Source organism: Glycine soja, chromosome 12 (assembly GCF_004193775.1).
Source record: "Glycine soja cultivar W05 chromosome 12, ASM419377v2, whole genome shotgun sequence".
NCBI classification, from domain to species: Eukaryota; Viridiplantae; Streptophyta; class Magnoliopsida; order Fabales; family Fabaceae; genus Glycine; species Glycine soja.
The window spans coordinates 930,707-956,622 of NC_041013.1; the positions used below are offsets into that span (position 1 = coordinate 930,707).

Sequence of the window (25,916 nt, forward strand, 5' to 3'; positions counted from 1 at the left end):
ATTTAACCAGTGTTCAAGGCACCCACCCACAAACCCTACCCTATAAACCAAATTCGCAATCCCGTGTTCTCTACCCTTCCCATTCCAATTTCGAGAGGAATTCATTTGAATTAGGGTTACTCTTTTTCTTCGTTTCATCATGGACGCTCAGAGAGCTCTACTCGACGAACTCATGGGTGCAGGTACGTATGTCTCTTTTTCGCATTCTCAATTCACGAAATCCACTATTCCTAAATTGACGAATTTGTTTGTTTTGTTGTCACTGTGCTGAATTTTTCAGCGCGCAACTTGACGGAGGAGGAGAGGAAGGGGTACAAGGAAGTGAGTTGGGACGATAAGGAAGTGTGTGGATTCTACATGGTGCGCTTTTGCCCTCACGATCTCTTTGTCAACACGCGCAGTGATCTCGGTGCGTTTCAATTTTTATTACAGTTCATTCAATTTCAATTCTCTGTAGTTTGATGTCAATTCAACTACACTGTCACTTTTACTTCACGTGTTAGATTGTTGTGATGCCTTCGTTTTAGAGTGTTTTTATTTGTGTGATTTGGCTGAGGTTAGTTAATGAATTCATTATTACTAATATATCTTTTGAATTGAGTTCCCTCGGCAACCATAGGGATCTTCTTTGTTGCGGTGGCTTTGGCTGAATCTCATTTTTAACCATTTGCTTGATGTGCGGTAAATTTTGATGCAGGACCTTGTCCCAGAATACATGACCCGAAGTTGAAAGAAAGGTGAACAATTAAATTTATGTTCATATAATTCAGGTTCTGTAAATGAAACTGTATGAGATTTCTAATGATGAGCTGCATGGAACTTCTTTAGTCTTGCTGCAAATATTCGCTAATAAATCAGTGTGAAAACTATTTACGTTTCTGATTGTTAGGCATACCTGTATGAAGATGCAATTTTATATTTTTTTTAATGTTAGACAGTGGTTTCCTGTGTGGTTCTATTGCAAAAATTTTGCTACTGTTAGTACTCTATCATTGCATTGAAGTTGGTTTAATGTTGTGTTACTTGTAAATTTCATTTTAAAGTAGATCCTAGTTCTATTATTAACCTGTTTCAGTTTATATTACCATATTCAATATAAGTTTCAGAATTCCTGCTTCAATTGGTGCTATAGTGGTTTTTTACAAACCTTACCAGTGATGCTTCTTTTCACAAGTTTACTATCCTTTGCCAATTTTACTTTGTCATATGTGTACATTTGATAACAAGATATGCCAATAAATGAAAAGCACAAGTCTCATTACATTGCTTTTAGATTATTCCATAGTTATATAGTTGGGTTTCTGATTTAATGAGTTTTACTGTATTGGTGACTTCAGTTTTGAGAAATCTCCAAGACATGATGCATATGTACCGAAATTTGAAGCTGAACTTTCTCAATTTTGTGAGAAATTGGTAGGTCACCTTCCTGTTGTCGTACCCTCCCAAGTCCCAACACTCCAGAATTTACTCTTGTTTGTATGTTGACGAATCATTTTTAATATTTTCTGTAATCCCAGGTGATGGACTTGGATAGAAGAGTAAGACGTGGGAGAGAACGTCTTGCTCAAGAGGTAGAGCCAACACCACCACCACCACTGACAGCCGAAAAATCTGAACAGCTATCTGTGCTGGAGGAGAAAATTAAGAACCTTCTGGAACAAGTTGAATCTCTTGGTGAAGCGGGGAAAGTTGATGAAGCTGAAGCTCTTATGAGAAAGGTGCTGAAGATGATGCAATACCTTTTTTGCCTTTCATATAAAATTAACTTATAAAGATTTAGCTCTGGCAGATCTGAAGAACCTTGGGCTAAATTTCCATTTTTGGGTGTGGACCTGACTTTCTCTTACAGGTGGAGACACTTAATGCTGAGAAGACAGCCTTAACGCAACCTCAAAATGATAAGGTGTTGATGCTTGGTCAGGAGAAGAAGATGGCACTCTGTGAAATATGTGGTTCTTTTCTTGTGGCAAATGATGCTGCAGAAAGGACTCAGTCTCATGTCACAGGAAAGCAGCATGTTGGTTATGGAATGGTTCGCGACTTCATAAATGAGTTTAAGGCGAGTTTAGTTGTCTTGAACTAATTTACACTAAAAAATTTATAAAATGTTTCTTGATATAAGTTGGTATTGTTTTTCAGATTGCTAAGGAGAAAGCTAATGAAGAGGAAAGATTAGCTCGGGAAAGAGAGGCAGAAGAACGGAGGAAACAGAGGGAGAAGGAGTCCGAGAGAAGGAGACGAAGTGATTCAAGTGACAGGGATAGGCATCGTGATAAAGATCACAATAGGGAGCGGGATAGGTATAGAGATAGAGACTCAGATCGTGAAAGGTCTCGGGAGCATGATGTTAGAGGTTATCGAGATGGAGGAAGGGGGGTGGATTATAGGGCGAGAAATGGAAGAAATGGAGGTAGAGACAGGTACCGTGATCGGAGCAGGTCACGCTCCCCTGGTAAGCATAGCCACAGAAGGTCTTCTTGAAGTCCAGTTTGCTCAAATTAGTGGAATTTCTTGATAGATGTCAGAATTTAATTTTAAAAAGGTAGTCTTTAATATCCCAAGACTTACATAAAATGTGCTTTTGGAGAGTTTTTTTTGTCACCTTCAAGGGTGAATTTACTCTTTTCCCATCTCAGAGCTTTGTTGAGACTATACAATCTCCCTTTCATCAATATTATTAATGGAGAAAGGGGTTGAGGTAGGTATTTCACTGTTGTAACTTTTCTTACAATTTGTTTTGCACCTTGATTTAAGTGATTTATGACGATTCATCTCTGAAGCATTGTGTGTAGTCTTTCTTTTCTCCCATTTCTGGAAATCAATTGATTGATTTAAGATGTCCGACACAAAATTACATGAATGATTGTCATTGCTGCTGAGGGGGATGGTTTTCTCTTGTATTGAGGTAACATGTGAATCTTATACCCTGAGACAAATAGATTGATATTTGTTCAGCATACAAATGTTTGTTTTCTTTCCCCTTTCCTTTTTTGTTTCATTACCTTTGTGTCTTAAGTTGACATAAACCAACAGGTTTAAAAAAATGCTGCTTATTCTGACATGAATTTGACATTGAACTGCATTCCGAAGGCACCAGTTTAGAGGATATAGGTAAACTTACTGAATTTGTTGTTAGTTATCTCCCAAATCCATGGCATCATATCTGTTATATATTTGGTGTGATATCACCCGATATGATCTTATCCTCTGGTTAGACAATTATTTTTTATTTCCTAGTAGTTTCCTGAATCCTGATGTTATTCTTAACACGGTTTCTGATGGGTAAAAAAGATTAGTATGTTGTCCAGTATAAGTAAGCAATTGGGAACTGTTTGGAATGGTAATTAGAGAATGGTGAATCATCCTATGTAAAAGTAATATTTGATTTGCTGAGTTTGAATAGAAAATTGAAAGGACCGGCAAATACAGGGATTTGGTTGTCTTTGCCGGGTAATTTGATAGCCCGAATGGTCGACATTTGCATGAAAAACTTTCGTTGAACTGGGTTGCAGAATGTCTTCTTCTTTCATGAACCAACGCCCTACCTTTATTGTCTGGGTGATTAGAGGTAAATGTTTCTCATCTGAATAAGAGCGTTTAATTTGGTGTTCAGGCACACAAAAATGCCCTTGTGATCTTTGTTGGCTTGATTGTTTCTGGAGGTGATATGTGCAGGAAAACAATCGTCGCCTCTTGTTATTAGAAGCGAGGCAAAATGAAAATTAAGCCTTTTCTTTTGATATCAGGAGAAAGCGTTGTGTTTTTATCATTCGAAATGACAGTCAAATTCAACAAGCCTTGCGACAAGTATGGTGATAGACTCGATGAGTTTGATGTCTTAGCAAATGCAAGAGCCTGTACGGAACTTACAATGTATATTATTTTCGAACTTTATACAAAATATATAAAATATTTTCTGATCTTATTTATAACTCAATCAAGTTTCTACGCATTCTCAAATATAAAAAGATAACGGGATTATGTGGATTAAAAAAATACAATTCAACAAGCATTCAGTAAGTTCTATTTTTGGGTTGAAAAACCACTATTTTCGTTGTTAAACTATTACTTTTTTAAGCATAAAAAACTTACTATTTTAAGTAGTCTTTAAAATAATGAAATTATCTGGGTGATTCTTAGAATATTGAATTTTTTTAATTTTAATCCTCAAATATATTTTAGTAAAATTCAGGGATTAATTTGAAATCTTCAACTTAAAAAAATGGGAATTGTCTCTTTTAACGTTGCGGTGGTAAGAAATTGCGACTGAATGTTAAGTTTAGACACGAGGGATTAAATTCCTCTACATTATTGTGTTAAAGTTATCGGATGACGTTATAAAATATTGATGTGTGAAGATTAAATAGAAAATAAGTGTCACGTATTAAAGTAAAAATATTTTAATTTGGTCCTTATATTTTACGTAAATTTTATAAAACTTGACAAGCAAACACAACTTAATGACTGTCAAGGATTCAGAGTTATTTCTCATCCTTATTCCTTTCTATGAATTTGGGTTCAATGTTCATTAAAGTCTCAAATTTTATTTGTTAGGGAACCTTAGTTGGATCCTTGACCCTCCAGCTAGTTGAGTAGATGTAATATAACTAGGTAAATTTGTTTGCAGTTTGGGCTTGTGCATTGATGTCTTGCCCAGTAGTATTAGGAGATTCCCGCATTTTACCACTTTTCTTCAACGAAATTATGACTGATAATATGATCAAAATTGAAAACGGTTATGCTTAAGAAAATTAGAATTATATTTTTTTTATAAGATTGAAATGTAGAATGAGTGATATGAGAGAGATTTAAACTTAAAAAAAGTATGTTCGAGAGTTTTTTTTTTTTTTTTCCATCTTTGACTTCCCCTCACGGACTGATTTTGTTTCTTTTTATATTGGTTTTCCGTCGTTTAAGTGTTGTTAGTAGTCCTCTCAAATCAATTTCCTACAATGTGAAATACGGTTCAATCTGAAATTTATAGGTGATATTCATTTAACACACATTTTAAATTATATTTCTAATTTATTTCTTGATGTTTTTTCTTTTACAAATTTTGAGAAAACCTTGCTTATATTTAATGTCCATCAAAAGAAAAGGGAAAAATTTTCTTTTACAACTAGAGTCAAACAATTTCTATTTAAGTATTTTTTAATAATGCATATATATTGAAAATCAAATAAGAAACGAAAATTATTATAGATAATAGTGTATTGCACATAATCTCAATTATTTAATATTTAAATAATGAAACTGAAAGAAAAAATAAACACAACTTTCACATATCTTGTCAATTGAAAATGTCACATAAGATCCACTCCAGCGATATTTACTCAACAATGTTCGCACCTTCCTTTGGAGTTTCTCCTACTCTTGTAATTTACTAATTTCTGTTTGATCTTCCTTTGGGCTCTGCCCCGTTTTATACAAAAAAACAAAAAAAAAAAATAATGTGTAACTGGGCTTCTCAGTTTGTTTTTCAATATTTTAATTTCTCTGGTCCAATTATATTTATATTTTTTAAATTAAAATAAGTTTGTTAAACTTGTTAAAGGATGGATCAGACATGGAAGATTACTTTCACGCGAGAGCTACATCTTTTGTAGATTGGCTTCAAACAATACAAACGCGTTACAAGGAAAAGAAATAAAGCAACAATTGCTGACAGACTACTCTTTCTTTTCTCCAATAAACCAGAAGATATAATATGCAGGAGATTGTATCCCTTTTGTAACTAGTTACAAATTCAATATGCAAGTAGGTAATAGGTATATTCACCCACATGACAAAAAACTGCAAGTAGGCATTGCCGATGTAAAAGAATCTCCTCTGCAACGCAAAAACATGTCTGGAAAAAGGGAGAGAGGGTGGAAGGGGCTCGGTTGCTTGAAGTTAGTTAGGAACATTCACGAATCCAAGTTCACTCGTCGCATCTTACAGACGAGGTTTGCTGTTGGCATATCAAGTTGGTTTCCTGAATCTGTCTTCAAAAGATCTTTTAGCTGGTTTCTTGGAGTAGAAAGACAACTTTGGAATGTAGCCAGAACTGGAGGGATTGGCATTGACAGAGCAGAAAGCACATTACTAAGATACTCAATATCAACTGATAGCTGCTGTGCTCCACGATCTGAAATGTACTGAATCCCACGCAACTGCTCTATGTAAAGTGCAGTTGCACCCTCTGCAACCTAAACAGAAAAAACGTTTGTCATTAGTCATTTAATTTGCAGACAGAAAAGAGATTCACGATCTAAGAAGGATATCAAGGTCTGAATCATTTCGAATAATCCTTATTTAATGCACAAGCCTATATATCATCTCACCCATCTACTTACGTTCGGAAACTAGTCGCATCTTCCTTACATTTGGGGATAATTTTTATTGCCATGTCATAAAAGGAAAATTTTTGTTTATAAGCTATCCGAGAATCGTGTAAGCAGGCTCAACACTGAAAACAGACATGTATATCAAGGCAGAAAACAAATTGATGGTGTGTCAAGAATACTAACTTCATGCTGAAGCATTCAGATCAAATTGCAGGAAATGATGACACTTGATTTACATTACAGGGAGATTCTATGTAAAGAAGAAGCTGTTTTTTGTTTGGTTGCAATTACAGAAAACACTCTTCATTACAAAAGGTAGTTATATTTTCGTTTCAAAAGCTAATCTGTAGCTTCACAAAATAATCAGAAATCTTATTTCTATATATATATATATATATATATATCAAACACTAACAAATTTTATAAAGTGATGTTTTTAAAGATGAAATGTGTGTGGAAAAAAACTTAACAGGGTGACAAAACGGAAAATTGAATCTGTTTACTTTGATCTTTCTTTATATTATGAGTTACCTTGAACATCCATTCAGTTGCAAAGAACTGTGCTTCATCATTGACTTCATTGTTAGAGATTCCCTCAGCAAGTGGCTCTAATTGTTGGGGTAAAGTAAGAAGATATTCACCAACACTGGTGACATAGGACTGTGGATATGCACTGAAGGTAGGGAGAGGAAAGGATCCTTGTTCCTCAACTGATGACCAAATTGGCAAACGGGACACGTCACTGAGGCGTTGCCGTACTTTAGATATGAGGACATCATATACAAGTTCATTAACTGTATCTGTAAATGATGCAACTCTTTGAGATGCAACGGGAAGTGCGTGAAATCGAGGATCTTTAGACTGCAAAAAATAGTCATATTTTATGTAAGTCCCAAGAATAAGAAGACAGGGAAAAGTGTGTCAGCACAGAGAAAAAGGAACACCAAGGTAATCTTGTGGTCTTAAAAAAGCAATGAATCACATTCATTGAAAACCATAGGCATAAATTTTAAGTTGTTTGAATCTACATTAACCATTTTCAGATTACAACAAAGACGCAATGAAAGAACATTTATTTTCCTTTTAGTTTTGCTTTTCTTTTTTTGCAGGCAAAACATCTAATTCTATATATAGGAAACAGAAAAATAAATGTTTTTTCACCACCTTTTTCAGAAAAATTATGGTAGAAGCATGTGGATGGAAGGACACAAAACAAAGGGATTAAAGCACATGCAAACTGCAAAGAAGCCAATTCCATAAGAACTCTGAATTCATAACCTTATTTAATTTCTTAAATTATAATATTTACCAATGTGAATAATTAGCATTTTAGGGAGGGGGGGATAGGGGTAGTTAAATCATCAGTTCATCACCACATTCCAGCACACTGCTAGGAGGAAGAAAGGAAGATTTAAAAAGATTAAAAGAATGTTAAAAGGATTGGGTTATATGATAGATTCCTATCATTATATCTTTAAGGTTCCTCCTAATTTCAACTTTAAATCTATTCACTATCCCTTCAATCTATTTTAAACCAAAAGAAAAAGAAAAATGAGACTACAATAAAGCTAGTCTTATATATACCTGATTCAAAAGGTTAAAGAGTTTCCTGGCTTTCTCAGGCACATCAACCAACCGCAGTGTTGCCATATCTAAGGCAGCCCTTCCACCATAAGACGGTTCCCCATCTACACTACTATTTATAGCCTGGTGTTGGTCTAAACTTGAACCAAATGCAGAAAAAGATAGAGTTGTGCTCAATCTAGCAAGAGTAGCTCTTAAGGATGCTTCAAATACAGAAGACCTGCTTGTCAAATTATCTGCAACTGTCAAGATCTGCAATGCCCCTTGGACTATCGACCATTCCTCCTCATTTGAGATCAAATCAACTCTCCGAGCATTTTGGTTTCCATCCTTCTTCTCCATGTCCTTCTTAAAAGTACCATCACTTCCATAATCCACACCACAGACAGTTCTCAGTGACTTGAGAGTTTCTTGCAGAGTGGAAATGTATTGTAACATTATGTCATCAAGAGCAAGAATTAACTCATCTGCCTCAGAACCTCCAGTGAAGTTGATGCATCTCTCTGCAGCTGCTTCAAGAAGTATAATTATTTGGGGAATAGACTCCTCCATCCTGCGAACTGTTTCACTGAGTTCAACACCTTGGGCTCCCAACCCTCGAATAACAGCTCCTCTTAAATCTACTCCTGCAATCTCAGCAGAAAGGATGGCACGCTCCATTTGTCCATATCTGTAGGATATTCCCAATAAAAGATAGAGTAAGGATAAAATTGTACATTTCTAGGAATTGGAAAAGGGTTTATATATCTAATAATTAGGAGCATGCCAGCAACACACTCCTTCTATTACATACTCTATTATTGGTTAAAATTTATTGAAAATTATAAAATACAACGAGAGAATCATTAAATAACAAGTGGGACACACAAAAAATTGTAATTTTCAATCAATTTCAGCCAATTATAGAGTGTGATCAAAAGAGCACGTTGCTAGCATTTCTCAAATAACAAGCATGACATATCATAAGGCCAGTGGTTTATTAAAATTTATCTTTCTGTTCCTCTTATTTCATACTTCTACATTTTGAGACATAAATTGTGAGATATGAAGCTCTCTCCCATAGACCCACCCAATTCTTCTATAATACTGAAGCCAAATGCCAAAAGGCATAATCAGCCAAACTTAATTTATCATTTTTTTTCAATTATGCTTTAAATTAAAATACACTTTTACCTCTGTTTAAACGATTCATAAGGCAAGTACACAGATTTAAGCACATCCATTAAAACCCGGACATCAGAAACAGAAAATAAGTGCTGAATATTCCTTGCAAAGGTCCCAGTCATATTGTGTAATTCAATCAAGGCCTCCAGATGCTTTGTCTGAAGCTTAATACCCTTTTGCATATCACCAGCTAAAATATCTAACAAACCTACAAAAATTCATGAGCTTAAAATATCAACATCTTGTAGAGTTAACACAAAGCAAAATAGCTAAAATATCTTACATTTCTGTTAAATGAAAGATATACACTGAATTATCACAGTTCTAAACTTAAACCTCTGGTTTCTTCGAGAACACTATTCTTTCAGAAGATCAATTAAGAGAGAAGAAAAAGGAATGAAATATAAGATTTCATGATCCATTGTGATAAATGATACAAGGGACCAAGGAACTCGGCATTAATAAAAATGCAATAATTAGTTAACTGCAGTCAATTACATATCTTGGGCCTCACTAGAGTACATAGCAGAATTCACCAAAAAAAAAAACTAGCGTACATAGCAGATTTTCTTTTTTTTCTTGCTATATAGCTCTATGTAAACTACAAGTTACCTTAGTCATTCATCATTAAATTGTTTTCCCTAGTGAGCAGAAAGAACAATTCATTGGAACAAGAACTAATGACCAACTGACCAAGATAGTTCTCTGTGGAGCACTACATCTACAACTATTTTATATTTTTATATACATATAAAAAACAGCCTGATGTGCAGGGACTAAAATCCATTATCACTTTGAAAGATCAGTGAGGGTAACCATTGTTATATAGTGAAAAGTTCTATAATGTTATATGCAATGAAATATAAAAAATATGTAAACAAAGCTAACAACTTTCTCTGACAGGAAACCATTCCAAAGATCTAAGAACCACCTTTAGCCAGTGCTTTTGTTTCTGGAACAGCATCTCCAATGGCAAGGTTGATACGAGATATGAAACTGGAGCCTATAGCCATCATAGTCTCACTTAGTAGCTTTGGGACAAGAGTTTTATAGTCTTCAGGAAAAGCAATCATACACCTGCAAGCAACAGCTCAAATGCTTTTATTATGCTACTTTAATATGCAAATTTGATTAGTATCATTTTGTGCCAGCTGATTTTTCAGTAGGCCGAAGCACTACATTTTGAGTACAGAATTATTGTTAGTTGTAGTGTTTTAACCAAACATTTGTTCAACAGTAAAAACAATGTAAGCTAACACTAGTACCATTTCCATTCTTGTTCAAGATAAAGTAGTAGCTCATCATAAAAGCTTGGTAGCCAACTGGAGAATGGTATTGCAGGTGAAACTGACTGAAAATCACCACCACTTGATGTCCTATCCATCTCATTCTTCTCATTTGCAGGCTTACTAGCTCTTTCTCTTGAATCAAAATCTTCCCAAAGCTGCTTTATTGGTTTCAGGTGAACCTTTACATATTGTGATTCCAGAGACTTAAACCTTCCAATTCTAATGAGAATTCCACGTAAATCTTGAGCAGCATCAACCTGAATAACAGCAATAAGAGCTAATACAAGGGATTCAACGCAAACCATAGGGTGTAAGAACATGTTTGACAATATATATGTTTATAACCTTGCGATTAGATAATGCATCCATAAGACGAGGCTGCACCATATTGTCTAGCCTGTCCTCCAAGACTTCAAGTTGCTTTCTTATGTTGGCAAATTCAGCAACCTAAATATAGTGTGAGAGTAGGTGAAAACGAAACAACAATATTAAACCAAATTATAAAATATCAACCCTCGGGAACTTCTTAAGTAAGCAGAGGGGAAAATTAGTACCTCCCCAACTGCAGACAAGCAATGCCTCATGTTAGCTAACGTTTCTGCAGCACGAGGAAGATCTCCACTGGCAAATACATCCTCCACGGTTGCACTCAATTGAGTTAATCCCGCAGCATCCTGTCATTAAATTGCAAATGAAGTGAATCTGCCACATCATAGAGAATCTCACTGAATTACATCAATATGAGCTAACAACTTTCCAATATGCAAATTACAATCCCTATTCGCTACCTGCAACGTTTCATATGCAGCTTCCATCCTCTGCTTGACAACATCCACTTTAGCAAGTGCAGCTATAGATTCAGCCGATGATCCCTCTGCCTATAACAAAATTAAGGATGAAAAAAAATAAGTGAAAGCAAATTTACAAGTGCTTGCTCTCAACTAGATCTCAATGACCAGATCAGAATTTCAGATCATTCAATAGCGTGCGAGATAATGCATAATGGTGCGTAAGTTACCAACCTCTAATTTCTACAAGGATCTATAAGGAAATCAAAAGCATTCTAAAACTTCAATTCAGTTATCATAATTGATTCATTGTTCAGCTCAATGCGATGTAAGATTTCTAGGAAACAAGGCAAATTGGAAACCTAATCCGATCCGGAATTTCTGTGTACGTACCTTCTTGAGCTTCTGGAGGATGGAGGAGACAGCGGAGCGGAGAGAAACGGCATCGTCACGGAGGCGGATGACGTCGCGAGTGGCGCGGGGGACGCGGAGGAGAGCGGCGGCGCTCTGCTCCTCGAGCGAAGCGGCGATTTCCTCGGACACCATCTGGAGCTTCATCTCCATGTCCACCAGGTGTTTGTCCAAAGAGTCCTGAGGGTGCCGACTCTGACACGCTGAGTTGATCCATTTCTTCGGGTCGAAGTTCTCATTCGAGAATGGACCCAAATCCAGCATCATGGTCGCAGAAACTTATCGTCTTCTCTTCAGGCTCCAAATGCCTGCAACTGCAAGATGCACAGACAAACTTACTGCGTCTTTGTGTTTGGATATGATCTGACGATTTTTAGTGGAATTATTTGTAAAATTTGTTTTGGAAGTGAAATTGATTAGAAACTAAAAGCACCCTAAACAGAAATTTATCCTAACCAACAAAGTACAATATCCAAATTTCACTGGTGTTCTTGCCTGAAAAATTTAATAACTTCAATCGCACCGTTTTCTTCTTTCACTTAACTAAGTAGCATAGAAAACATATCTGAATTCTTAGTTCTTGTTATGGAAATAATTCTTTCCAATTAAATTAATAAATGAAAAAAATATATATTATATATTATACTAGAGTATTGTGATTCATACCATACATACGTAAATAATTTTTTTCTAAACTAAATTTCAAATATATATTTTAAACTTTGCCAATAAGAATTATTTATAATGTTTACTTCTTTATTTTAACCATTTAGTATTTAGTTATTAATTATTGCGGGCTATAATAAAAATAAAAATAAAATATTTATAAAATGATATTTTTAATTATGTATTTTTAAATTAAAATTTAAATTCATGTGTGTCATTCATAACATATATGTTGTTTTTTTGAAAAATAATATAAAACATTTTAAAATTTTAACATATAAGAATTTAAAAATTTTGAATTAGGAATTATAAATTAAAATCAATATTTTTGTGCTAGATATCAATAATGTATTATAAATATAATAATTTTTAAAAGTTATTATTTTGTAATATAAATAGTCAGTTGAAGATCCAATTGATTATTATATCTTGAAAAATATGGAAATAATAAAAATAAGAATTAAATTTATGTTCACTTAATAAATTATTTATATTTTATCTTAATTTGAGTATGTTGTAATTTTGAATCAAAATATATTAATGTTAATAGTCAATCCAAATTAAAATATATATTACTCCTAATTATTTTAAATTAATTAAATTAAATATTTAAAAAAATGTTTGAGTATTTCATGTTGAATTGTTTTATATTTAAAATATTTTTTACTTACAGAATTATAATGAGATGAATGATATTCATAACCCAAGAAAAAAATATAAGCTGATATTTTGTTCACACGTGATAGAATTATCTATTTTAACATATAAATCAATCAAATAAAAATTAATTTTTTTGTTAATTTATTATGCAAATAAAGGATATTATTTGTTTCTAAATTTTAAAATTTCTTATATTAATATCAACTTATTTTACTCAATTTATATATCAATTTAAAATAAAATTAGTTATTAGCGACTACACGGATCGCGATACTCTAATTTAACAGTATATAAAACCTTCTTTTATATTATATAATTATTTTTTACTTGCTTTTGTTAATAAACAATTAGTTTAATAATAATAATAATACATATGCAGTAAAAAAAATGTATCATTATCATATACCATTGTTAATTAATTTTGTTATTATAAATTATAAAAAAAATCTTATTACAGTCAATTATTATAATTATATTACAATTATTATATAATTTAAAATTAATTATCTTAAAAAAAATCAAATGAATTTATCACTGAGAGCTCTTGTGAATGTTATGTGCAATCATTCCTATTAAAAAAACATTTTCATATGTATTATTATAGATTAAAAAAATGTTAATAGTTAGTTGAATTTAATGTTAGAGAATGCAGTGGTTAAAATGAAAAATGATTTTGTATAACTATTTAATCATGTATTATCATATTAATATGTTGTTTATTAATTTAATATCACTGAATTATATTGAAAACAATTTCTTAACATTGATAATACTTCCAATTATACTTGAGTTTTGTTCAAAATATAAATTATACTTGTGCTACATAAGTTGATTTTTTCAATAGATTAAGGGTATGTTTCATCTAACTTAATTTTGACTTAAAAGTTATTATAAGTCAAAGTTAAAAATAAAAGCTTAAAATAAAAAAGTAGAAGTCGGTGGCAGTTGGTAGGCGACGACGACGATAACTGTAATATGAACAAAACTGTCATGTATATTTATTATATTATTATGACCTGGATGCAAATAGCATACAGTGCAAACATAAACACAAACCCAAGTATTGTATCAATAACATATGGAAAAATTATCTAAAAACTAGCTCAGAGAAATGCCCTAATTTTACAATGGCTACTGCCTTCTCGAACCGTATTTGAATTTATAATAAATATTAAATTTTGTTTAGAGAAATAAATTTTGAACTTAACGTTTGGTTTGAGGTTCAATAGGTGAAATATTCTCCTGCAACTCAGCATTAGGTCCTTTAAGTCTTTTGTGCTTTAGATAATATATGCGTATATTATATATATATATATATATGTAATCTTATTATTTATGAATATAAAAAATACAGTCTCTCTACCCCAAGGATAACACACTTCCGAACTCGATCGTTACATAAACATGGGCAATGCAGCTCAAGCATAACACGTAATTAGGCATGTCCCCAATTCCATCAGAAACAACAATAAATACATATGTATTTATGTTGAATGGAACAAACTCAGATTCTAAATATTAGGAAAAATATAAAAGGATTGAAAGAAAATTGAAAAAAAGACAGAAACTACCTTAGAAAAAGAAGAAAACAATCGAATATGTATTTTTTTGCGTGTACTTATTCCTCCATAGAAACTCAAATGAAAAGAATAGATGTTAGCAATTAACTCCTTTAGAAGAAAACAACAGTGAACGTGAAAACACTCAAGTATGCATAGGTATTTATTATTGAATTGATTATCGGATTAGGTTTCATTCCATGAAGAGGTGTGTTTATGGCAAATAATATTTTTATATAAATACAAATTACATGATTGACATGGAATGTGAAATTAAAGTTATATGGGATAAAACAATATGAAAAGTTAGTTAAAAGTTAAAAAATTAATTTATTAAATTATAAATGTTAAATAAAACCAATGATTGATGTAAATAAAAAATATAAAATAACATAAAAATAATAAAATAATTATTTATTAAAAAATAAATAAATATGCTAGGAAAAAAATAAAAGAAAATATAAAAAGTAAAAATTTAATATTTTAAAAAAATATTACTTCAAATAATATTTAAAAAAATATTATTTTACATGATATTTTAAAAAAACATTAGAAATTATTAAAAAATTATTTACCAATCATTCAAATAAATTTATCCGCCGGTAAAAAAATTAGAATTCAGCTGAAAAATCTTCTCAAATATAATCTAAAAGTTTTCAAATTATTTTGTATGGGGAAATAGTAATGAATTGATTAATTAATGATTGTTTTTTACGAAATTGATTAGTGACCGATATACCAACTTAAAATCATGTGAGATTGATTGAAATTGATAAATGATTGATGTACCAACTCAAAGTTATAAGACATTTTTGTATAATAACACCGGCGAAAGTCATTGCAAGGATTGAAATTAGAATTGAAATTACATCTCCGACCATATATAATAATGAAATTAACTTGTTTTAATAAATGAAATTAACTATTATAATAATAACGTCATTTTTTAATGACTATATATAAATTCATCCTCTCGTTGCGAGGATTCCATTAATTTAGTAATTATTGTACATGAATTTGATTTTAACAAAGGAAAATAAAACAGCTAAAAGTGAAATTGATTATATTTATTTAATTGAGAACAATGAATATAAGATTATATATGATATCATCCCATAAAATAAAAATTTATTCTATATAATAAAATAATAAATATATTATTAATTGACGAGTCATCACAATACTAACCCATATTAAAGCTCACACGTCACATCTAACATTAAAAGTCAACTAAGGCAACTGGATGGAAGACCAACAACAAATTGATCAAATAGGGTCACTTTTACAAACAATTTATCAAATAGGATCCATTTTAAAATTATTGACGAGGGGGATCTTTTTTTTCATGTATGTCACCATTGATGCCGGCGATACAACTGAGTCACCATTGGCATTGGCGAGATAGCGCTGATGTGGAGGTGTTTTGTCATTGACATTGACGAAACACGTGACGTGGAGGTGGGTCTAGCCAGCAGCATTGGCGAAACAGATGAGACTTCCCAACTAAGTTCAGGTGTTGCAGAGTAGGGCACAGAGGGTTCAGGTGGGTTTCACTAACATGTCTGGCAAAACATGTGAAGAAGGTATCTCGTCATTGCTTGCGAGACAGGTGCTTACGTGGCATGCATGCATGCAGGGTCACAGGTTGAACGTAGCAGCGTAGCATAGGAAGCAGGCTTTTCAAAAACCTTTTCAAAAAGGGTTTCGCAACTCGGAGTGGCAGAATAAGCTTATCTCCTATAAAACGATCATGCACGAATGAATGGGAGCATCTGTGTGAATTTCCTGGTGCTTGTTACGCTTATGCTGGTGGCGAAAAGTGTGAGCTGCGTATTCTCCTCTTTCTCAAGCTTGGTAAGTAGTTAATATTTGTTGTGTTTATTTTTTTTTTTTCTGTTGCTTGATAATTAAATTATTTGTTTTAGGTTTAGGTATTATAAAGTTTGTATGCTATATTTGTTTTAGATATTCTATGTTATTATTTGTGTTATATATATATATATGGTAAGTTAGTTTGTAGGTTAATATTTTTTTAAGATATTATTTAAATATATGTTATGTTAGTTTGTATTAATTTAATATATATGTTGTTTAAATTTTTTTTTGTTATTAAAATATATATTGTGTTATTTTTTTTAAAATTTATATCTTACGTTATGTTTTAGTGGTAACAAAAAACTTGTGAGTTGCGTGTTCTTTCGTCTACCCGTATTTGGTTTTCTCAAACTTGGTACGTAATTAATATTTTTTGTGTTCAATTTACAGACAGAAAATAGTAATTAAAATTACTTAATGAATTGATTATAGATTAGGAATGGAAAAAGAATAAATAAATTAAAATAGGTTAAATTATAATTTTGATTTATTAGTTTTTAAAATTCATAATTTAATTGTAATATTTAATTTTTTAATTTTATAAATTAACGATTTTGGTCCCTAATAGATTATTAACAAATAATTATAATTAATAAAATTATTAACTTAATTATAAATCAATTAAAAAGATTAATTATTAAAAACTTTAAGAAAAAACTATTCACCCTACTCCCTGCGACAATGTGTTTTTTCTTTCATCAGCAAACACGTATTCTACTTCTACCACCACATGTGATGACACCGTAACAACATCATATTATGATCAATAATGTTTTATTAAATTTTTTTAATGATTAATAATTTTTATTTAATATATAATTCACTTAATAATTTTATTAATCACAGTTATTAGTTAATAAAGAAGATAAAAACTGTTAATTTATAAAATTAATGGAGTAAAATTACAATTTGATCTTTAAAATAAAATATTAATCAAAAAATATATTTAGTAGATATCTGTCCGAAATATTTTAAATAAAAAATTGATTACATAACATGTGTCATAATCCTAAATATTAACAGAAGTTGAGAAAACAAATTGTAAACCGAGGGGTAGGATCTCATTTTATCTATCTCGACAGAAATAATTTATTTAACGAGAAAATTTATGATTGATTCTTATTATAGATAAACTTTTCTTTAATTAAAAACAATGACAAAGTGGGAATGAAATTAATCTTTAAGAAACTATCGGAAACCATGTCTCTGATCCACGGGAAAAAAAATTAAACTGAAAAGATTTTAACACAGTGAATTATGAATTAAGTGTGGCCACGATGGTCGATGGCTAATAAAACGGATATGCTTGCTCTCCAAGGCAGAACCTTCGAGAATCTCTTAGAAGCGAATAACACTAGTGACTACTCTGGAACCTTCTGACCTTTTTCTAGGGTCTTCTAGCTCCTCTCAAGTCCCAACCATTCCCCTTATATCACCCACTCTCACTCCCCATTTCCCTGCACAAAGATTTTTTCCCTGCTTGCTCATCAAGTCCAAGAACCAACCTACCTTTTGCAATCTCAATTCAATGGCGTCCTCTCTCATTGCGAAGCGCTTCCTCTCCTCTTCCCTCCTCTCCAGGTCCCTCCTTCGCCCCGCCGCTTCCGCTTCCCACCGCTCTTTCAACACCAACGCCATGCGCCAGTATGACAACCGCGCCGACGACCACAGCACCGACATCGATCGTCACTCCGAACGCTCTTTCCCTAGCACTGCGCGCCGCGACGATATCTTCTCAGGTAGTTGTAGTCGCTCTCTCCCTAACCTCGCACTAACCGATTCTCTTAATTCTTCTATTTTTTATGTAGTTTAGTTGATTCAATCGTGGTTTTAAATTGCGTTGCCGCAATTGTCCAAATCTATAAAAAATTTATGGCTCACCGAAAGTGCAATCGCAATTTAACACCACGGATTCAATAAATATCATTACTTAAACGTTTTGTTTTATTCGATTCTAGCTAACCTTGCACTAAACGGATCTCTTCAATTATTTCTTTCCGCGGTTTTGGTGATTCTGAACTCTACGTTTTGTTCGATTCTTGCTATCCGCAGATGTGTTGGATCCATTTTTTCCGACTCGGAGTTTGAGCCAGGTTCTGAACATGATGGACCAGGTCATGGACAATCCGTTCCTCTCCGCGTCGCGCGGGATCGGAGCTGGCTCTGGAGTGCGTCGCGGATGGGACGCGAGGGAGACAGAGGATGCTCTGCATTTGCGCGTGGACATGCCTGGGCTCGGCAAGGAAGACGTGAAGATCTCCGTGGAGCAGAACACTCTCATTATCAAAGGTGAAGGTGCTAAAGAAGGCGATGAAGAAGAGAGCGCTCGTCGCTACACTAGCAGGATTGACTTGCCGGACAAGCTCTACAAGATTGACCAGATCAGAGCTGAGATGAAGAACGGTGTGCTCAAGGTCGTTGTGCCGAAAATGAAGGAGGAAGAGAGGAAAGACGTGATCAGTGTTAAGGTTGAGTAGAACAACCCAAGCTGATTTGGCCATTTTGCATCGACACTACTCTTTAGTTTTCTTTTATTAGGTGGTGATGAATCTAGTTAGTAGATATAACAGCTTAATAGTATTGTTGCTGTGTTTGGTTTTGAAACTTCAAACGTATCTGTAATAATTGTTATATAGAGTTGTGAATGAGCTTGTTGTTTAGAAGTCTACTGCAGTCTGAATTTGACTTGTCAATGAAATTCGTGTCATTTTAAATTCGTAAAATCAAGCGTTTCCCTAATGCATACTCTGTTTTAGAACTATGAATCCTAAGTTCATAGGTAAAGAAACAATTGAATATCAACAAAATTAATTCCGAGCCACTGCGACGCCAATGCATCCTTTCATTACCCTCTTTTTTGGGTCTCTCTGACCGTAACCACTTTGGGTTGGGAGCGTCTGACATGATAGCTATATATGCGTTGGTCCCTGGGTCAGTGAAAAAATCGGTGGCTTAGGATCAAATTGAATCAAATTATTTTGGGTCGGTTGTGCATTTGAGCTTTTGCTGGATTGAGATAGATAGTCAAGTTATTTATGTTTTTTCTCCCGTATGTTAGAAGCCTAAGCAAATCTCAAAAAAATATCAAATCCCAAAAAAATATCAAAAACACAAATAAGGATCGAAGATAGACGAAAATAAACACGACCTATTTTCTTGTTTTTTTTCTTCTTTTTTCTTTATTGTTAAAATACTTTTTTTAATATTCTTATCGGTGTGCTTGTGCATGCAAATGAGTAATAAGCTGTGAAGGATTCAATCAAAATTAAAATAATTTTTAAATCCAATATTTGTTACTGGGGATTTAATTTCCATCCGTTTTTATACATAGACTCTCGAAACCAACTTTTTTTCCTCAAAGGCCAACTTTATCAAACGAGGATTTTTTTTTTCTCCCAATGTTCCCATATTTTGAGTAGAATTAGTGGCAACTCCAATTATTTATATCAAATATTTGCTTTCGATCCTGTTGCAACATCTTCCAAGCACACTGTGGTAGTATTATTTTGTGTGAATTTGATAACATAATTTCCACCCCCATTCTTGGTGAATATTCGTCGTCTAGATGACCCTTTATGATCACATGGAAGAGGCTTCACTGGTGAAAGAATTTTTTTTTTTCATTTCTTTCTTACTCTACTTTTTCTATATTTATATTTTTTTTTCCAATCTATTTCTTTTTTTCTCTATTTAACTTCTAATGGAACAAAGCACAAGCGAGAGGGTCACATTTTACAGTACAAAGAAAAGGTTCTATAGTTTCAATTGCTAGGAATAAATATATTATACGATTTTTGGAATTTGTATGAAAAATGTTTCAATGCATAGCAATTAGCAGGTGCTACTGGCATAGGGTAATAATATATCATTATTTCTACACATTAAATTTTGTATTAATATTTATCATTTATATATTTATTTTCTTAATATATTATGTTTATAATTTTTCTTTTTTTTTTCATTAATAGTTTAATACCTATTGATGAATTATTTTCCAATAATGTTGCTTGAAATAGTTTATGATAGATTAGAAAAGTTAAGAAAAACATCAGTCTGTAATACTGATTTTAAACAATTTAAAATAAAACTTAATTCGTTAACAAGTAAATATGCGTCCTAACAATTATCAGTGAAAATTGAATTAACATCTATCCTAAGTATTAACCTTGAGAAAAAGCAAAATTAAAATTGTGACAGTAAACCGAAAAGTCATTTTTATTTTAAGGAGCCCAATGAAAGTGAATTAGTACTATAGTAGTGATGAAGAAAGTGTGAGAGCACGGTCACGATGAGTAATAAAGGATTTGCTTCTAGAATCTCTTACAACAGAATATCACACCCTCACAATGGCGTCCTCTCTGATTGTGAAGCGCTCTCTCTCCTCTTCACTCCTTTCCTGCACATCTCTTTCTCTCCTTCGCCCACCATGCCGATGACAACGGATGCCTGAGCTCCATGTGAAGATCAAAGCTCAGATGAAGAACGGCGTGTTCCATGTCATCGAGCCTAAAATCAAGGAGGAGGAGACGAAATATGCTATCAATGTTAAGGTTCAATAGAATAAGCACACTTGTTTCTTTGGATCTAGTTACTAGATGAAACGGCTTAATGCCTTTGCTCTGTTTAGTTTCTAAACTTTCCAAGTTTCGGTGTTTAGCTTCTTGAAACTTAAACTCTTTTGTGTAATGAGATGTTTGTACGTAGATTTTTGTGATTGAGCATGCTGCTTCTGCAATTCGAATTCGAATTTGACTTATCCATTGTTAAATTCGATCGTAAAATAAAGTGTTTCCCCAATGCACTATGCATGCGATTGCAGTTGGCTCATCCTGTATTAGAACCATGAATCTTAAGTTCATTGATAAAGAAAACACTGATAAAACAATAAATAGAAAACAACAGAATTAAATTATGCCAAAAAAACAAGGATAAAAATACATTTTGTTAAGATTTAAAAAAGCATGTTTTCTAAAAATATTTTCAAAATCAGACTTAAAATTGAAAATATCCGTCTTTTATCAAGAAGTAAAAAAAAAAGCAATAACACTTACTATTATAAAAATGAAAATATATATAAAAAGTCACTCATGGATCAATTATTGATTCGATATATATTAAAAAATAAAAATATATATAATATATCTAATACAATATAATCAATTTATATTTTTATACTTCAAAATTAAAATTATCATAATCATACTATAAATATTATATAATTATTTATTATTATTAATTATTTTATGTGTATTATCATTGAATAATTAAAAAAAAATATTTTTTAAGATTAAATATAAAAGTTAGAATGATTATAGATAAGTATTGGTAAAAATATATGAAACAAATAAATATTGTATAATATGATGATGAATATGATAATAATTAATTAAGAAAAAGAATAATGTTATAAGAATATATTAGATGTGATTTAATAATTAATTATTAATAATTTAATATATTATAAAAGCGAGAAAAAATAAAAAATAAAAAATCTGAGAGTGGATCAAACAGGAGTAACTCGGTGAGATGAAATTAGATTCCGATCCTGCACCCTACACATTGAACCCCCGTTTTAATAAGTAGCGTTGGTGTTCTAAGCGCCATCCACGTTTGTGTTCTAACTGCTTAATCATTTCGTCCTCTTCACTTCAATCTTGAGGCCAGCCTCTAAAGTCTAAACCACACCAGAGCCATCGCAGCCTCAATGCTTTGTTTTTCACAAGTCTGCAATCTGAATTTGTCTTATCCATGGAATTCTTGTTTTCTTAATTCGTTTTCCCAATGCTTATAATAGGTCACTGTCTCGTTCAAGCTGGTTTAGAATTATGAATCCTAAGTTCATTGATGAAAAAACAATTGACTAATTGCCCAAGTCACACCCAACACAAGTCAAAGGGGCTTTTCCTGGACCGTGTATTCAATAACTGTGTGACATTAATGTATCGTTGTTTGTGGGTCAGATTGGTTAATTATTGTGGAGGTCTAAGATACACTTAGTAATAGTTAACCAATCTGCCATTGACGTTTTGATATCACAAATTAAGTGTCATTGTGCATCCAATGCTTGGTTAATGTTTCATTCCCCTCTTTAATCTTTTGATCTGCCTGTCCACTGGGTCTTTGAGCTTAGGTTTCATTTGCTAATATGCATTGGGTCCTTGAGTCGGTGAAACCGATAGCTTGGGTCTTTAAATTGAACATTTTGGGTCCAATGTACATTTTCGGCTTTGCAGGATTTAGCTAATTTGGTTCGTCTTTTATTTATTCTTATTTGGGCTATGCTAATAATCGTCTCATCTGTGGGCATGAAGGGTGTCATGCTAGAAGCCTAAACAATATCTTTTATTTTTTTACCAGTCTCTTGTGGGTTTTTTCTTTCTTTTTTCTTCTAATAGTTATTTTTTGCAAGTTTATATTATTTTTCTTTTCTGTTGGGCATGCAAAACTATTAGTATAATTAGCAATGAATGGTGTATAATTCTATCAAAATTAAATACTTATTAAACCAAATGTTTGTTTAATAAAAGCAATTTTCAAGCTATTAGTTTCTTTTTGATAAATTAAGTTGAGTAATTTGAATAGATTAAGTACAGATTTAATAAATAAAAAATTATCAGTAGGAATTAATTGATTAAATTATTCTCTTTATTAACATGTTTTATTTTCTTATCATAGTAAAGTATTCTTGTTTAAAAAGATTATTACTAACCAAATTGAAACCTAAAGAACAGACCCTAAATTTTATATTTGGCTCTCCCGTATCCATTTTCTCAAACGTTTGTCTTCAATTTATTCCTAATTCATTGCTTTCCATACACCCCAATAGGTGATGGCAAATAATAACCCATCTTTACTAACAACAACTGACAAAAACCATTTCTTAAAATCTCAAACATAAAATCTCAAACATATTTATAGCGTTATAACAATTTTGGAGTAGATGACTTCTAGATTATTGATGGTTGGAACAAAATAAGGTGATTTAACATAAACTCGTGATTTTAATATTTTACATTATTTTGTTGCAAGATGGTCCTTGGTGATTCACATAGAGTTACACATGTCGCATGCTACTCTGATCATAATAGCATAAAACTAGTGATGTTTTTGGCCATTAAACTCTCACCAAATATTAACATAACTTGCTACATAATCATCAAATAATGATATAATAATAATAATAATACGTGTCTTACTAAAAGACTCTACGTCTACAAAGTTTACAAATAATTGGTGCGCTATTTTCCAATTAGACTTATCCTAGAAGCAGTTTTTTCAAAATCTTTTGGAAAACATCATTTCGTTATTTGTTTTCTTACCCCCCACCCCCAACATCCATATTCATACGAAAGCAACATAAAAGAATGGGCTTACTTAGCCCATTACGAGTGTGAAAGCAAACGAAGCAACAAACAAAAAAAAAGGACTCAAATTGGCTACGCGGTGTTCGGCGTCCGCTAGTTTTGCCACGTCATATTATTGCTAACCTCCACGTAGGACAATGAGAACACGTGGGGCCCATTTTTGAAGAGGCGGATATCCGCTTCACGTAAGGAATAATGCCAATCGGATATTCGAATATCCTCTTTATTCCTCCTCATTATTTTGAAGTGAGAATGGGCGGCTATCATTTGACGATTTTGTCCCTGCTAGTTGAGGTACATTTACAGTTAACGCACTGTTCCAATTTTGGTGACATTGACAAATATGTCCTTGCAGCATTGGACCCCGCATTTTGCCAAAGTATTTAAATTGCAGGTATGGTTGGTAGAGAATTTGAGCTGTTTTCTTATTTTGATTTTGACATTTTCGTCCTGTTGCTTGTTTAGTTTCAGGCAACTTCCTACACCAAGGTATGTTTCCCTTGCTGCACCATTTTGATTATTTCTTCGTACCGTTTTGTTCCATAGTGATTATTTATTTTATTGATCAAATTTCACATTGTTTTAATATATATAAAAATATTAATTTAAAATTCAAACATAGTTGATTAAGATATGAAAAATACATTTTGTTATCGCTAAAACAATCTAAAAGCATCCTCTTTATGTTCCTTTTTATTTTTTTTAAAAAGCATCCTCTTCATGTATCACATTCAAGTCACCATAGTCCATAGGGAGGGTCTTATTTGAACATGCAACTAGCCCAAATATTTTCAGAGCTTACTTATACTTTTCTCCTTATTTTGAATTTAATGAGATCACTTGAGTAGTGAGTATAAAAATATATTTTACATATATCCTCTTGTTGTGTATTGAAGGAGACAAACAAAAAAAAATATATTAATTAATAAATTATGAATAATCACATAAATAAAAATTATATCATATTTTAAAATAAATTTTAAAACTAAGTTTATAAATATCATCTTCATTTATATAATATTCAATTTTTTCATTTGACTTTATCTCACATCTATATAACAACACTCCCTCACTCTACCACAGAATAGATCTTGTGACCAATTGACGCGGAATTCATTTATATAGAACACTCTTGCAAGTTGCAAATCACAGGGAAAGAAAACAAGTGTCAAGTATAATATTTTTTCTTGGGAGAAAACTGAAGGGGATATGTTTTTTTTTTTTTCGAAAACAGGGGATGTGTTTTCTCTTCACTCATTAATGCCCTTATTTACTCAAACTAATAATACCAAAATAAAACATAAACGTCAAGATCGATGTCGGATACGAGTTTTTGACGATGATGCGAGTGCTCCAAATCATAAAGAGATTTAATTATAAGAAATCCATTTATTTTAAATGAATAAAATATTTTCAAACCGTTCAACTATATGTGTGTGAATTAATTTAAATTATAATTTTTACATTAGAATTATATGTTTCAATAGATTAAATTAATTTTGATATTTTACAATACGGGAACAAAATCTTTTATATATCAAATTTGAAATCAATTATTATGACATGACTCTATCCTCTGACAACTTCTGGCGGAAGGCAGCGAAGTGAATTGTTATCCACTCCTAGCACGGGATAAATACTCTTTCCAGATTATACACTCATGAATTTTCATGTTTGAAATAAGAAAAAAAGAGAGAAAAATAGAAACATTTTATTATGTCATCGAAAAAATGAAAAAAAAAAACTTAGAAATACTCTTACCAGATTATATACTCATGAATTTTCATGTTTGAACGAAGGAAAAAAAAAAGAGAAAAATAGAAACCTTTAATTGTGTCGTTGAAAAATGAAAAAAAAGAAAAGGTAGGATGAAAAAACCTTAGAAAGTCAAATTCCTAAAAAAAATATTTTACTTTTTTCTTATCTTTCAAAAGCTCGGTTTGTCTAGATAATATAAAACATTTCCTAATTTGAAGCAACTATTTTTTTTATAATTAGATATTTTAAAAATAGCTGCAGTAATTTTAAAATAAAAAGACTTAACATTAAAATTTATGAAAAATAATTATAAAAAATAGACCAATATCAGCAATGTGAATGAATTGAATCGTTTAAAACAACTTTATTATTGTGACTGAAAAACCGTACGTAGTTAATTTCGTCGAAGTATAACTATATATATGAGTCCCTTATTTTATTTTATTTTTCATTTTTCAACCCATTATGAAAC

At 32.0% G+C, this 25,916-nt stretch overlaps 3 protein-coding genes across 4 annotated transcripts; 2 read left to right on the forward strand and 1 right to left on the reverse strand.

The window, feature by feature from the left end:
• On the forward strand, window positions 1–2,818 carry LOC114380163 (luc7-like protein 3). The gene is made up of 7 exons (XM_028339111.1): window positions 1–182; window positions 281–409; window positions 698–737; window positions 1,338–1,413; window positions 1,518–1,718; window positions 1,850–2,059; window positions 2,140–2,818. Exons 1-7 carry the CDS (start codon window positions 140–142, stop codon window positions 2,479–2,481), a joined length of 1,041 nt encoding a protein of 346 aa, XP_028194912.1. The 5' UTR covers window positions 1–139; the 3' UTR covers window positions 2,482–2,818.
• A 2,756-nt stretch (window positions 2,819–5,574) lies between these two features.
• Window positions 5,575–12,127, reverse strand: LOC114379799 (conserved oligomeric Golgi complex subunit 7-like). The gene is made up of 11 exons (XM_028338529.1): window positions 12,058–12,127; window positions 11,545–11,876; window positions 11,152–11,241; window positions 10,918–11,037; window positions 10,709–10,810; window positions 10,340–10,620; window positions 10,006–10,151; window positions 9,084–9,282; window positions 7,911–8,580; window positions 6,858–7,187; window positions 5,575–6,188 (listed from the first exon to the last, which is right to left on the reverse strand). Exons 2-11 carry the CDS (start codon window positions 11,827–11,829, stop codon window positions 5,907–5,909), a joined length of 2,505 nt encoding a protein of 834 aa, XP_028194330.1. The 5' UTR covers window positions 11,830–11,876; window positions 12,058–12,127; the 3' UTR covers window positions 5,575–5,906.
• A 5,577-nt stretch (window positions 12,128–17,704) lies between these two features.
• Window positions 17,705–19,045, forward strand: LOC114380589 (heat shock 22 kDa protein, mitochondrial-like). Of its 2 annotated transcripts, none has more exons than XM_028339719.1 (2): window positions 17,705–18,064; window positions 18,375–19,045. In XM_028339719.1, the coding sequence occupies exons 1-2, from the start codon at window positions 17,851–17,853 to the stop codon at window positions 18,797–18,799; spliced, it is 639 nt and encodes a 212-aa protein (XP_028195520.1). In that variant the 5' UTR covers window positions 17,705–17,850; the 3' UTR covers window positions 18,800–19,045. The 2 variants fall into 2 exon arrangements, with proteins under 2 accessions (XP_028195520.1, XP_028195521.1); XM_028339720.1 differs by having other exon boundaries at window positions 17,712–18,061.
• Window positions 19,046–25,916: the final 6,871 nt, after the last annotated feature.

Excerpts from the sequence above, each read along its gene's own strand:
- LOC114380163 (XM_028339111.1), top strand. The coding sequence starts at position 140 with ATGGACGCTCAGAGAGCTCTACTCGACGAACTCATGGGTGCAG. Across the intron at positions 410-697 it reads CAACACGCGCAGTGATCTCG|GACCTTGTCCCAGAATACAT; the intron begins GTGCGTTTCAAT and ends ATTTTGATGCAG. Across the intron at positions 738-1,337 it reads GACCCGAAGTTGAAAGAAAG|TTTTGAGAAATCTCCAAGAC; the intron begins GTGAACAATTAA and ends TGGTGACTTCAG.
- LOC114379799 (XM_028338529.1), bottom strand. The coding sequence starts at position 11,829 with ATGATGCTGGATTTGGGTCCATTCTCGAATGAGAACTTCGACCCGAAG. Across the intron at positions 11,038-11,151 it reads CTGCATATGAAACGTTGCAG|GATGCTGCGGGATTAACTCA; the intron begins GTAGCGAATAGG and ends ATTTAATGACAG. Across the intron at positions 6,189-6,857 it reads CAACTGAATGGATGTTCAAG|GTTGCAGAGGGTGCAACTGC; the intron begins GTAACTCATAAT and ends TTTTCTGTTTAG.
- LOC114380589 (XM_028339719.1), top strand. The coding sequence starts at position 17,851 with ATGGCGTCCTCTCTCATTGCGAAGCGCTTCCTCTCCTCTTCCCTCCTC. Across the intron at positions 18,065-18,374 it reads CGACGATATCTTCTCAGGTA|ATGTGTTGGATCCATTTTTT; the intron begins GTTGTAGTCGCT and ends TGCTATCCGCAG.